The following is a 15101-nucleotide window of genomic DNA, read 5'->3' as shown; positions in this document are numbered from 1 at the left end:
TTCACACTCGTGTTGAATTTGACCACACAGGCAAATGCCATCAATAGGTGGTCAGGTTTCGGGTGTGTTTGAATTCCCTTCCTTGTAGCATCCCTTGTACCTTCCACAGTGGGAAGTTCACCTCGTCTAAATAATAATTTTAAGCATCAAGTTTGTCACATACAGGAACTTCAAGATACACAGTCTTTTGATTGACCTGTTCAGTTCTGCGCTGGATATTGTAAATAACACATATGATTTTGGCCTATTGATTATCATGTGGTTCATTGAAAGCTTTTTCAGTTGCTTTGGATAAAAGCCTCAGCTAAATGTAAATATAAATTCTTGAATGATTCTAAATTTTGACAACACAAATTCTGATCACACGACATGAACTTGTATACTATTTGGTATCACAGTGACCAAATTTCGTGACATTTTTATTTAAATATTTAAGAGCCTTGTTTATGAGTATGTGTGAAGAATGACAACGATTTATGGTAGGCGAAAATATGTAACTGTATTAGTTGTTAGTTTATTTTTCACCTATAACCCAAACCCATATTTGTCAGCCATTTTTAAAAGTCGCCTGGTGAAGTATATTGCATTCCTTTATCATATACTGAACAGAAGAACATTGGCACTCAATGTAGATTATGAAAATTGTTTGAAGCCGCTGCCCTATTAATTTGAATCATTTGAAACACTAGGCATAGTCATGATGTACGCAAAGCCATAGGACATTTGTGACGAAATTGAAAATGTTTTGAAGAATAGAATCATACTGTTGAGTGAATCATAAGCTTGACCGAAGCAGCCTTCAGTCTGTGTGATCAAACAGCCAGCAGAATGGGCCCAGTGGGGTAATGTGAGGGCTCAGTAAGCCCTGTTTCCTGTGTGGGATGAGGTGGGAGTGCTGCTCCATTCTCTCGCCCTGGTGTGGGTAATCCACCAGACACTGATCTGGATCTCACTCGGACGCTCAGCAGCTGCCTATGGCTCCAACCTCCAGCTCAAAGGCCCCCCCCCTCCCCCCCCCCAAACACACACAGCTTCATCACCCTTCCTGGATGGGTGGCACCAAACAGCTGTTTGGCTTTCTGAGAAGCTATGGATGTGTGTGTGTGTGTGTGTGTGTGTGTGTAAGAAAAGAGGGAGGGAGATGAGTAAAAGTGAGAGGCATTTCCTGTGCTTGTCCCTCAGCTGTTGCTGCTCCTCAGTGCTGCGTGGAAAGGCAGGGGGGAGATTAGCGAGACGGGGCCGTGAGCAGAGGGGATAGCCAGCCCAGCTGTTGGACACGGCCCAACAGATGCATAAGGCTCGGCTGTGCATCAGATGGGAGTCATCTGAAGACGCTATTAGTAACAAGGAAGTGGTCGGAAACCAAATATTTTGGCAAATGACATGAAGTGTGTGTGTGTGTGTGTGGGGGGGGGGGGTTGCAGTGCCTTTGTGACATAGTCAAGAGTCATTAAATTAGACATGGAGACGAAGAGAGAGTCTGATAGGACATCCATTTTTAGAGTTTATCAAACTGCCCTACGCACGTTGCCATTTAGCTTGGCTTCTTCATAGTGAGTCAAAATGACATTGTTAAATGTTGTTTCCTACGTATCGTTTCAAATGATTTTATGGATATTATAAGCGGCAACCCTAAATTGCACATATAGGAATGCTACTACAGTTGAAGAGTTTCTTTTTTATTTGCTCTTCAATTTTTTACCATGTACAAAAATATTCTCAGAAAAAAATCAAGAAACACAGGGATACTGAATACTGGGCTCATGAAATTCAACATCCACCTCAAAGCTGATAACCACACAAAGTTACAGAACAACAGTTTGACAAGACTATCATGATTTGTGGATTTAGATAAAGACACACACTAAAAAATCAAACAATTTATTACTGTGTACCCTACTGTATACCATAATTGTATACAGTCAAAAACAGCGTAGAATTTTATACAAAACGTATACAGTTGGAACAGATAGCTGCCATATCTTCATGGCTTTTCCTAAGCGCAAAATATCTCACAGCTGGTGCAGCTACAAATCTTTTACATCAATATTTGGGCAGGCGAATTTTGTCATCAAATGAAAAGAGGAGACCAGTTTAATAACATGCACTTGGTTGGGTCTAAAGGCACAGAGGAATGTAAATAGTCTTAGCTAAAATACAAGGAATAGAATGGGAAGACTGTACACGTCCATTTCTTTCCCCAACCCGCACCAGACACCCCTGTCTGGGTCGAAAGATCCCAGTGGGTTTCTACTCCAGGGTCAGCTCTCGTCAGGCTCATTCCAGGACTGCTCTTCAGAGATGACTCAGTTCATTATTGCAGCATGTTTTTAATTTGTTTGGAAGTAGTTTCATCACTCAAATGTTTTGTTGTGTACCTATATGTGGGACAAGAGCCATACTTAATATTTTAAGAGTTTGCGCTTAATAATTAATTCTATAATCGTCATTATAGTTTGTTCTAGAAAATACTGCTTTTCCACTATAATAGTTTATGCCAATGTGACTATTATACAGTAGTTTTGCAATAACTATTAAACAAATATACAGGTAACACATTAGTTTAGGGAACACAAGTTATATATTAATACAATAATATGTGTCTGTAGCATTTCCCCAATCTGGACAGTGAATATAACTAATAACTAAATAACCCCATACTGTACATCTGCACCATATTGTCAGTTCATCTACATACAGTATATTTCAGTGAAGTTATTAGGCGGTTCAAGGCCACTCACCTGAGAGCATTTAGGAGACCATCCACACTATTGGGTGGCTGATCTTTCAGGACTTTGATGCATCCTTTCATCTGTTAGAACAAAGAGGCAAAATTAGTATGTTGGCCCTGTGCATCACCCACAAAGCCCATGTGCTAGTGGAAGAGTGTAATCCCGAGTAGGGATGCACCAATTCTGGACCAATATTGATACTGATGAAGAAAATAACAATTTGGCCGATAACCGATGCCAATACTGATATTTTTTTGTTTATTTTTTATACCTTTTAGTAGAGTGGAAAAAAAATTATTCATAAAAAAATAACTGAACCATTCAAGTCTTTCAGGCCTTCATAGCACAACATGTAACTTGTGAAGAATTGATGCAACATAACAGATAAAGATGCCACTGCCATCGGTAAATATGATATAAATTTGCTGATAGGCACGATCGATATTGGCCGATACCGATGTTGGACGATATCGGTGCAACCCTAATCCTGAGGTCATGTTGGACTATATATATCGGTGCAACCCTAATCCTGAGGTCATGTTGGACTATATATATCGGTGAAACCCTAATCCTGAGGTCATGTTGGACTATATATATCGGTGCAACCCTAATCCTGAGGTCATGTTGGACTATATATATCGGTGAAACCCTAATCCTGAGGTCATATTGGACGATATATCGGGGCATCCCTAATCCTTTTTCTGGTATTGGTATAGTCATGTGCATCACTTCTCACTAAAATGGCAGAGGCAGTCAGACATACATCTATTTTGGAGGACTTGACGAAGGCCCCGGCAGGGTGGACAAAGTCATACAGAATAATGACTCCCACCATCACGCGCAGACAGAACAGCACTGTGTCCTCACTGGCGAAGCGGGTACGGTACTCCCTAGGAACACACACACACACACACGCACACGCACACGCACACACGCACGCACGCACGCACGCACACACACACACACACAGACACACACACACACACACACACAGACACACACACACACACACACATACACGCACACACACACACACACACACACACACACACACACACACACACACACACACACACACTCACACACACACACACAGACACACACACATCATGTATAAGGTAAAATATCCATGTTATATATTGAATATTCATGCTCTGTCAGTTAATTTGCTTCACTATTTAGTTGTCATGCTTCATTACAAATAAAAGAAACATATGAATGCTGCAAAAGATAGATGGCAACGGGAAAATAAATCACTTGCACTTGTAATAATAATGCTATAAGATGGCATAGGTGGATAACGATGTGTTGATAGACCCTAACACACACACTCACGGTGTTTCCAGCATCACTTTGCACACACAGGCCATCGTGCTGAGGCAGTCTGTGGTGTTTTCCAGCGGTAAATCTGTATTCTGTTTTAAGTCAGACAAACACAAACAGTTTCAATTCATGCACATCACTGGAACAGATAGAGAAGATGCCTTTCCATTCCTGCACATCACTGCAACAGTTAAAGTTTGGCTTGGGACTGACCTCTGATACAAACTTTGTTGTGGCGTCGGTTAATGTTTTCAGCATAGGGGTGGCATTGGCATAGAAGAGAGACATGCGATTGGCCAGCTCATTGTTGACTTCATTTTTCTCCTCTGCCTGTGGTCAAAACAGTTGAAGGTTATTTCAGACTAAGCGAACAATTAACCATGTGATATGTACCTACCTGTCAGGATTCTATCTGATATAAGAGGCATTGACATGTGACTAAACATGAAGGTTGTGTCTTTGAACTGAACAGAAGTTATGCACCAGGTCATTTAATGCACTCTTCTACTTCTCATCTCTTCTGATGGTAAGCCATTATCCATCAGGCCAATGATAAGTGGCTGAACTCAGCTCAAAAACGGTTGAGGTAAAATTGAAATGTAAATCAGGCCCGCGTCTAACCCTATCTCTCTGCGCTGTCATGTTCTGCATGCGTAATGCATGTCCTACTACATCGAGGGCTGTGATTCATTAGGCGGGCCAGGCCTTGTGATTATTCCTGGCTGAGAGAACCTTTAATTGGGAAGGCAAGGTCAACAAGCTGTTTTATCTCCAGTGGAGGACCCCCCACCCCCTCTCTCTCTCTCCTCAGCCTCTGCTTCACACAGGGTCTGGTAATGAGGCTGAAGTCATTAACACCCCCCAGCAAACACACGCACAGACACACACACGCACGCACGCACGCAGGCACGCATGCATGCATGCACACTCCTTATGGAGAGGTGGAAGATGGAGAGGAAAGAGGGAGACAGAGAAAGAGAGAGAAGAAGAACAAAGAGCTGATTAAGAAGAAAAAAGATAAAACAGTTTTCCTGAGTCAGGGCCTGCTCTGTCCCCTAATGATGCAGCCCATTAAGGAGCCCGATGGCTCTAGTTAACCCTCTAACCCAGACGGAGCGCCGCATTACTAAAACATCAGGCCTGATCTCCATAAACACGCAGCAGCAGGCCAGCGGGCAGGAGAGTGGGCGCGAGAGGGGCCCTGATCACTCACGGACACGTTGTTGATCCTCATGCGGCTCAGGGTCCTCCGGTAGTAGCTGAAGTCATTCTGGATGGCCGGGTTGGTCATCTGCAAGAGGGCAAGTAGGGACAGTGAGCATCTGTGCAGGGACTCCCCTCACCAGGGCCCTGCCCCGTCCACCAGGCCGGCTAGCGTGGCCAGCCCGCACCCAGCCGACATCTGCGCCTCTCTCCCGTGTCCCCCCTTTTTCACCAGGCTTGCGTTAGTGTTATGCAGACGAAGCACTTCATTAATGTTTGATTTTGCTTATTGGCATAAATTTGCAATAACCTCATCAAACCAGCCAGGCTGCCTCCAGCTATAATTGGGTTCATGAATCTGCAAACTAGATGCAAAGTACGGCTGAGGGCGTATAACTAGCCTCAAATCGCCAAAGCTATTAACTCTACCAACAAGAAGCTGGGGGAGCCAGTCTGCAGTTAATTCATGTTTGCTTAAAAGCATATGGCACAGTGATTGGTTCTGTGTGACAGAAATGTAGCTGACAAATAGTGTGGAAATGGTTTAAAGCAACACAGTGCAGTTTTTTAACCTTAAAATAACGACTTCAAACTCATTTTGATGCCACACTGACTTAAAGAGAATGGAATCGTTGACATTGTGTGGCAGTGTGTGCCCAGAACGCCTAGTATAGTGGTAGGAGCATGACCCACACTTAATGGGTACCCAGTATGTAGTAATTTTGCAGAAAAGTTAAATTCCCACATCGTGTGTTACTCTAAGTTGTAAAAGCTCATTCACACCAAGAATGATAACGATAGCTTTAACCATAACGATAAAAGCGTTCGCACTGAACAACGATAAACAAAGTATTATGAATGTGACGATTAAAATTCGATGGGTTCTGATTGGCTATTAGCTTTTTACCGTTCTGAAAATCGCGCTGAAAGTGATCCCCAACGATATCGTTCTTCATGTCGTTATCGTTATAGTTTACGTGTGAATGTCGTCATTCATATTAACGAGAACGATATTTATTTATAGTTATCGTTATCGTTCTTGGTGTGAATGGGCCATAACAGCTTGTGGACAAAGTCCAGTAATGCAGAGCATTTGGAGCGTGTGAGTCCCTGACACTCGGGAGCAGATTAATGAGAGCCTCCTCCACAGGAGACGAGTCCTTCTCAAGTTCATGTCAACGAGGGGCAATTTCATCACCCTCCCTCTCCCTCCATTCTCTCCTCACCTTCCATTTCCACTTCACACCTTTCCTCTGCTAATTATGGCTTTGTTTTAACACCCCGCACTTTCTGTCAGGTTTCTGCTCATTTTTCGGCCCAGTTCACACCAAAGATTCGCGTAGAGATGAGCTACAACATTCTGAGAACCAGCAACTTGCTGCAACGTTCTAAAACTTTGCAACTGCGACTAGACATGGTGAATGCTTTGCAACGGCTGGCAACGACGTGCAACATTTAATTCACACCGCTGCAACTCCTTTCTGCAACAGTTTTGTCTCGTCGCGAATCTTTGGTGTGAATTGGGCTTTACGTTGTGTCTTCTGATCTGTGTCTCATAATTGCGAATATTGCTCTGATTCGTCTCTAGCCCCCCAGCCCCCCCCCCCCCCCCCCTCTCAGCTCCAACTGTGCAGTGCGGTGACTAGAATTTGAGCCGCTGCAACAGCCTCCTCCCAGACCAGACCACTCTAGACTAGACGTTCCACTCCATCAGCAGCAGAACACATAGCCTCTCCTCACTGCCCAAGGGCCAAACTGACACGGAGGGATGCTGCATATCACACAACCTATCAACGCTCTCTCCATGTCTAGACACAACAAGATGGAAACCTACCCAGACAATCACTGCTTGATTGAAATGAAAACCGGCAAATGTCACACCAGCCAATGTTAGTTATGGACCCTGTCTAGCCCTGTCTCGTTCTACTACTCTGTTGCCCCGAGCTGTCTCACAAGCTCGGTCAGACAGAGCACCTTGAGTTAGCGCTGAACCTCTAGAAGGAGGGGCCCTGCCTGCCTGCCTGCCTGCTGCTCACAGCGAGCTGGTTGTGGGCTCTGGTGGCACCCCTGCCAGGCAGCGGGCGGCGGGCGGCTGGGCTGTGGGCTTGCTCACCTTGAGCTCGTCGAAGCGCAGCGTGAAGTGCAGGATCTCGGCAAACTGCCGCGCCAACGCCTGCTCCTGCTCCAGGTGCTGCGTGGGACTGCAGCGCGTGCTCGTCAGGGAGCTCAGCAGGCCGTGCAGCGCACCCTCTGCAGAGAGAGAGAGACAGAGAGAGAGAGGGAGGGAGGGAGAGGGAGGGAGAGGAAGAGAGAGAGAGAGAGAGAGAGAGAGAGGGAGAGAGAGAGAGAGAGAGAGAGAGGGGGGCAGAGAGAAAGGTGGAGAAAGGGAGAGAGAGGGATGGGAGAGAGGGAGAGGGAGAGAAAGAGAGATGGAGAGTGGGAAGGAGGGAGTTGGAGAGAGAAAGAAAGACAGAAGACAGAGAGAGGGTGGAGGGTGTGAGAGAGAGAGCGCAATGGAGAAAGAGAAAGGGATATGTAGAGAGAGAGAGACAGACAGACAGAGGCAAGAGGGTGTGAGAACAAGGGAGCGACAGAGAGAGAGAAAAAGCGAGAGAGAGAGAGAGAGAGAGAGAGAGAGAGAGAGAGAGAGAGAGAGAGAGAGAGAGAGAGAGAGACAAGGGCACAGAAAGGACAAAGAAGGGAGATATGGTGATGGCAGTATTATGAGATTCAACAAAAGTAATTGAGGATTGTATGAGGTCAGGCCCCAGGGGTACAGGAGAACCCAGACAGGAAATGGATGAGGTATGAGGGAGAGGACTGGTTGGGAGGAAGAGGCACATGGAGCCCACTGGAGGCAACCTGACTCAATAAGGGCTTCAGTTAACAGTGCTTACTGTCAACTCACAACAGTTATTGTGTAAACAAGTACACACACTTGCATACAGCTGTCCCCATACATTTCTCAGCACTCTTCGGCTGCCTTCCCTCAGACCAAAACAAATCCCACAATTCACCGGGTGTGTGTAGTGGGGGGCGGGGGTCGACAGGAGGGTTAGGCCAAAGATGGTTGATTACAAAGATCCTTAATGAGAGGCCATTTCCTGTCCCTGGAAATGTATGCAAATAGGGTAGCAGTACACGCCCCCGCACATTTATGCAGTGATCGGGCTCTCTTTTTAAAATTGAGGTCTATGGCAGAATCCAAGAATTTCCCAGAATTTGTCAAAGCCTTATTTTTCTGAGCAATGGATGCACATTTTGGACACGGTATCATGATCTCCAAATCCTCCTCCCTATTTCAGTAGAATGTCGTGATAGTATGACCCTCCAGTCGGGAGAAAATCAACATTAATGAAGGTGTACACCAAGTTTATTTTGTACTCCGGCTTGTCTGGCGTGGAACCGAGGCGTTCAAACGTAAGTCATACGTCAGTGACACGCCCCTGTGCAGGCGGGGACTGAACCATAGCCCGTCTCTGACTGAACTCCACTTTGCCCTCATAGACATGAACTAGGACGACCCATCTTGCTACGCATTCATTATCTTTGGTTAGGCCAGACTGGAGGCATCCGGGGTGGGCTGCGCCCCCAGAGAGCGCTCCTATTGGCTGCTGTGTTTGTGGTTGATTAGAGGATGTGTCATAGTTAATTAGGTCATGACCTACTTCCTCTTGTCTAAGCCCCCTCCCACCCATCTGATTCACAGTTACCCCCTGCCCCACCCCCCAGGTCCTCAGAATAACACGAACGATCATTGTCTCCACCATCACAACACTTGAACAGTGAATACCCAAACACTCACATCACAGCTTGACATCAAACCTTGATTTGCTCACATTAAGTTTGAGACATGATGATCATTACAGTATGATTATATTGGTGACAGAATTTTAGAATATCTGGAGAAGATATTGTTATCAGTAGGAAACAGAGTAGTAAACCTCTATCATGAGGTAATTATTTTTTTTTTTTTGTGAACCCTTGCTCAAATCAAATGCCAATCTCTAGGAGAAATAGGGGAAAACGGCAACCAGAAACAGTGAATGGCAAATTCTTTAGCTTCTTCTTTGTGCATGAGAGAGGAATGCAGCCGCAGTGGTGGCCTGGTGGTGCTGTGCTTGATGAGGTAACACAGATTCGTCTCGCCCAAGGAGAGTTCTAATCCAATTAAGACGCACCACTGCTCCACCACAGGGGAGTCCCACATGGGCCCGGTGTCTGTCAGACACCACAACACACACACACACACACACACACACACACACACACACACACACTCAAATACAAACAGCACAACAATCCTCCCCCAACCCACAACAAACACTTACGAGCCAGACACAGAGCTGGTTGGTGTAACCTATTCTTCTGCAACCAATCTGCCAACAAGCTACAGCCGATTAGCAACACAGCACCACCACTCACCCAAGGATACTCCCGGGGTTACTGCAGAGCTTAACGAGAGCCGTCCTGACAGACTGGCTTCTCCCAGGCCGTGCTGGAGGGACATGTAGGGCAGTGAGCGGGCAGACTGGGTGACCAGCATTACATAAGTGGCGGCGTCCACGAAACAGCTGACTGACATGTGCTCTAATGGCCCCTGATCAGACGTGACCTCATCTGTGAGTGACAGCTGTCAGGGCTTTACGCCACGGCTCATCACGTCCCCGTCTCGACTCGCCCCCGTTTCTTGCCCTGGCCAACCGACACACCCATAACAACACACACACACACACCCCATACCCCCATAACAACACACACACACACACCCCACACCCCCATAACAACACACACACACAAACACACACCACATAACAACACACACACACACACCCCACACCCCCAGAGCTCCAGTTCGGCCGCGGGCAGGCTAGGCGAGCTGAGCTGAGCTGGGGACTGATCGCCGGGACGTCAGCCACTCGTCACGTCTCCGACAGCTGACCGGGTCTGAGTCAGACGGAGACGTCAGAGGCATGATGGAGAGATGGAGAGGAATGTCAACAGTACAGAGACAAGAGAGAGAGAGAGAGAAAGAGAGAGAGAGTGAGAGAGAGAGAGAGAGAGAGAGAGAGAAAGAAAGAGAGAGAAACAGAGTGAGCGTTGTCATCTGGAGGGTGCGGTGTGTGTGGGGGGGGGGGGGTGCGCGGTGAGGAGCCGCTCACCTGAGGATGATGCACGCTGTATGACATCACAGTAGAGTGAGCGCGTGCAGAGCGCCTGACTCACCTGTACTGTATGTGTGAGGAGAGCAGCTCTGCCCCTACAGGTGGACGAGCACCAGCGCTACCCAGAGCCAAGGCTCCACTTGCTGGCCTCTCTCCACATTACACACACACGCACACACACTAATGCTGCTCCTGCTACATCACCTCAGCTGACAGAGTGAGTGTGTGGTGTGAAGTCATATGAAATGTGAAGAGTTGCGTACCCAGCTTGAGGGAGAACTCGTAGAACTTCTTCAGCTTGCACACCAGTGGAACCACGGCAGCCCAGGTTTTCTCCTGCACTCCCTCCTCATTCGGGTTCTGGATGGCCTGTCAGCAAGAGGGCATGCTTTACACACATTTGACATGGTTTACACATGTGACATATTTTATACACATTTGACATATCTGACATATATTTGTCACCTGTATCTGCAAACACATGCCCCTTAGTGGTGACCTAGGTGACATGTAATGTTACACTTTAAAGGTATACTATGCAGGTTTAGGTATTTTTGGCGAGTTTAGAGCTCCCTCTAGAGTCGCGATGTATTTATGTGTCACTCTGCTATTGTAAATAGCAAACTTCTCGCGACTTATCCCACCTGTACACAATGCAAATGCTTTTGTTGTGGAGGTGAAGGATTAACAACAGGCAAAAACTATCTCCAAAGATCTATATCTACTGACAATGTTTCAGATTCTTGCGAGTTTTGGCGGGGCGCCACTCTTGGAAGTTGCATGGCTGGTTTTCTCGGTAGGGACTCGTCTATGCAGTCGTCTACGTCTCGTCTACGTCTATGCAGTATAGTTATGCTAGGTGAACAATTTGGCTATTACAAGTTCGTTTACCATGAAATTGGTTTCATAAAGGTGAAAATCTTGCATAAATGAGTCGGAGGAGGTATTGTAAAGGTGTTGCGCTAGTCGTTGAGTTTGTACCTGTCTGATGGCCTCTCCTGCACCACTATAGGACTGCAGATCCTCCAGGACCTGCATGGCCTCCACCAGCACCTCGTTCACCTGGTCCCACACCTTCCTCTCCGGCCCTGTAGGCTGGGCATCTGGGGACACAGACAGCAACACTTTATGTCCAGCCATTTATCACTATGACATGAATTAAGTTGAGCTTGAGGAGTCTCCCATTTCTAAAAGATTGGTTAAGATTGAGATATGTCGGCTATACTCTAGGTTGGGCGTGTGGCTATGTGCGTGTGTGCGTGTATGTGTGTGTGTGTACACATGTGTGTGTGAACTTGTGTGTGTATAGGGTTAGAATTCCAGCCCACAGACGACCTACTTTCAAAGTCCAAGAAGAAGTTGCCAGTGTTGTTGTCTATGTCCCGCGTCAGGACCTTGATTAGGTTCCCCATAGCCACCAATGAGGGGGGACCTGTGGAGACAGAGAGCAGCAGCTCATCAATCAGCTGCACCGAGGGGCCCTGGGCAGACTCCGCGGCCCAGGCACACTGCCTCCGTAATGGATGGGCCTCCGCTGCACGCCCCAGAGGACAGAGGCAGGCTTGTCTGTGTAGGTTAGAAAAATATAAGGCTGGAAGTCTGTGTCTGTCTTCTGTGTGTTTCTGTGCATGCATGTACGTGTTTGTGCTTGTTTGAGCTTTTTATACTGTATATATTTGAAGGGGATTGTCTGCAAGTACCATATAGTATTATTATATATTATATAGTATATATATATATTGTATATATTTGTCAAATCTTTATATATGACATGATGTCTGTTAAAATGCTGCATTATGTATGTATTTATACATATGTATGAGAGGGCTCTTTTGCGTGCCCCTGTGCTGATACCAAGGGGACCTGTCCCTGCTGCTCTCTGCGTGCGGCCCTCTGGACTCGCTCCGACCGGCCAGCACGCCACCACTGCTCTTCCCATGTCAACATCTGGCCGTACGTGTGAGCGTGACGTGGAGCATCTGTCACTGGTATCACAGCACCACAGGGAGCCAGTTGCCTCCATCACTATGTGTGTGTGTGTGTGTGTGTGTGTGTGTTTGTGTGTTCCCAGACAGCTGTTCACCAAGCCCGTTCAACCAAATTCAATCACCTTGATAGTGAGAGTCAGTCACGCCATGCCATGACAGTTAGGACATAACGTACAACCCATAACATAACACATAACAACACATAACATAACACATAACAACACATACAACATTTTCTAACTCCATTAGCAAGTCAAAAAGTGAACAGCAGCAACAGTGAGGGTTGACGCAAGTGCTTAAAATGTGTAGCAGCTGGACATACAGTATAGCCTTGACCTGGGCAATTTCATGCTGTATCTCTTATGCACATGTAGGAATCAACTCCCCGACAATACTGCACTGAGAACTGCCAGACTTTCCTCAGACCCACCATCCCCAGCGGCCCACCCTTGCTGTGAGGAACAGATACTGCCGGAGTCGCTCCTGGCCTTCAGCCCGCGGCCGTCTCGTCGGTGTTCTGCTGCCCCCTAGCAGTGGCAGCGCGCCAATCTCAGCGGCAACGCTGGCGCATAAGGGTGGGATTGGGGTGGGGTGAGGTGGGGTGGGGCGATGAGACAGGAATGTGTCAAGTCCCAAAGTGGACTGCACCATCGTCTTCATCACCGCAACGTGACTCACCGCAGTCATCTATTCTGACGGCACCATAAAAGAAAAAGGACCCGTGCTGGAGTCATCTGTTCCCCCTTTCAACCCTCCCCTCAGCCCCCACTGCCCACCGTAATGCCAGGGCACGGAGTCACCTCTCTTTTCTGAGCAGTGAGCACAGCGGGGGAGGGGTCAGGAGAAGGAAGGGCTCATGGGAGGGGTCAGGAGAAGGAAGGGCTCATGGGAGGGGTCAGGAGAAGGAAGGGCTCATGGGAGGGGTCAGGAGAAGGAAGGGCTCATGTAAGGGGTCAGGAGAAGGAAGGGCTCATGGGAGGGGTCAGGAGAAGGAAGGGCTCATGGGAGGGGTCAGGAGAAGGAAGGGCTCATGTGTGGAACTGGATTAAATAAGCCCAGGAGAGCAAGGAGACGCTCTCTACGGTAGAGAAGCAGACTTAACTCTGATTCAACAGCCGCGGTTTAACACACCTAAAGGTCCCCTAAGGACTCTAATCCACAGCGTAATGGGTGACCTATTAACGACGAAGGAAGCTAAGAAGGTGCGCCTTAAAATATGCCTGCGGCAACTTATTTCGGGCCAAGCAAAGCAAACTACTGGCAAAACAAGTTACGTGGGTGGCAACTACTGTCTTAGTGTCTTATGGGGAATGTTAAGCACGCAAAACAAAATAAACACACAAGTCTGTTCCTCCGGTACCCCCAGATCTCCTGACACAACTCCCTTACCAGCCGGCTTGTAACACACTCACCAAGTTACACCAAACACACGCACACAACAGGGCACTGCATGCTACTAACGGACCATATGGGTGATTTGCAAAAATATGTTGTGAAATTCAGCACTGTGTCAGCACTCTGCCCTGTGCTTCACCTGAGCGCTGACTGTGTAGAGGGTGCGCACGTGTGTGTGTGTGTGTGTGTGTGTGCGTGTGTGTGTGTGTGCGCGTGCGTGCGTGCGTGTGTGTGTGTGTGTGTGTTACTGAGGAAACATGTCAGTGGGGGAGCGGGCAGTCACCGGAGCCGGCTGGCGTTGTGAAACCTCTGAGCTCACACAGCCGACTTAGGGCACTGTGCTGTCAGCTGAAGGAAACTCATTTGACTACAACCTGCACACCCACCCCTCTCATTGGCTGGGAAGGGGAGCTCAACATTTCGCTGTTTCCATGGAGCCCAAAAAAGCTGTCTCAACTGAAAACAAGCCCTGAGCCAATCAGAGTGAGACCTGCAAAGGGGAGCTGGAGCTGCACATGGTGTTTTTTTTTTTCTTCTGCCACTTGAAAGGAGACGAATAAATGAATAATGAGTACACACTTAAAAAGGGAGTAGGTTTGACAGAAGAAAAAAAAAGAGGTGATGGGTATGAGAAGTTTGACACTGGAGCATGTGCTTCATGAACATGACAAGTTGCGAGTTCTGAGAAAGATTCACTGTGATCTTTTTATAGCAACACTTCCATTCAGACCGGCATGTAGTAAGTTGGAACATTAAAAAATGACCCACTTTATTTTAAGTTGTCTTAGATATAGTACTGCTCAGAAATTCATAGCTTAAGGATTTCGAGTGTCCTCACATAATTACATATTAGTATGCATTAATACACTAGCCTTGGCCCTAATTCCAACCTTATGCACCTTCTAATAACACATAGTAAGTTATAATTCACTGAATGAATCAAAGAGATTAACTACAAGGTATCAAAGGTTAGTAGCTATTGGAAATATTGGAACACTATAAGACATTTCAAAACACCAACATTTTCCTCGGTACACATCGACAATATTCTTTAATCTCAAGGTTTTGGTTCAAACCCGCCCTGTGGGCATGCATGGCAGAGAGCCGATGAAAATGTGACGTTTGCACTGTTGAACTCTCTATGAGACAGCGCAGAGACGTGCCGAGTGCAGCAGAGGTCTCTCGGAGAAAGGCTGCAGGAAGATCAGACTCCCCGCCCCAGCACTCCCCGCTCCCAGCCAGCACTGCAGCAGCCCTTCACCCTCGGGGGGGAGAGAGAGAGAGAGAGAGAGAGA

The 15101-nt window shown here is 47.1% G+C and overlaps 1 protein-coding gene across 1 annotated transcript in view; it reads right to left on the bottom strand.

The window, feature by feature from the left end:
* Positions 1–1663: 1663 nt before the first annotated feature.
* fam49ba (family with sequence similarity 49 member Ba) overlaps positions 1664–15101 on the bottom strand; it is a 23346-nt gene continuing 9908 nt past the window's right edge. Inside the window, exons 2-11 of the mRNA XM_076295378.1 lie at positions 11763–11855; positions 11405–11526; positions 10687–10792; positions 7372–7508; positions 5269–5346; positions 4269–4385; positions 4068–4147; positions 3496–3622; positions 2742–2812; positions 1664–2378 (exon numbers count right to left, since the gene is read on the bottom strand). Coding sequence (XP_076151493.1) covers positions 2315–2378; positions 2742–2812; positions 3496–3622; positions 4068–4147; positions 4269–4385; positions 5269–5346; positions 7372–7508; positions 10687–10792; positions 11405–11526; positions 11763–11835 — 975 coding nt within the window. The 5' untranslated portion in view covers positions 11836–11855 and the 3' untranslated portion in view covers positions 1664–2314. The remainder of the gene's footprint in view (positions 2379–2741; positions 2813–3495; positions 3623–4067; positions 4148–4268; positions 4386–5268; positions 5347–7371; positions 7509–10686; positions 10793–11404; positions 11527–11762; positions 11856–15101) is intronic.

Source organism: Alosa pseudoharengus, unplaced genomic scaffold (assembly GCF_046254945.1).
Source record: "Alosa pseudoharengus isolate Yale_2024_CS ecotype anadromous, Long Island Sound unplaced genomic scaffold, YU_APseudo_1.1 YU_APseudo_1.1_scf_2, whole genome shotgun sequence".
Classification (NCBI taxonomy): Eukaryota; Metazoa; Chordata; class Actinopteri; order Clupeiformes; family Clupeidae; genus Alosa; species Alosa pseudoharengus.
The sequence above is the reverse complement of the archived record's forward strand: the minus strand, read 5'-3'. Positions and strand labels throughout refer to the sequence as shown.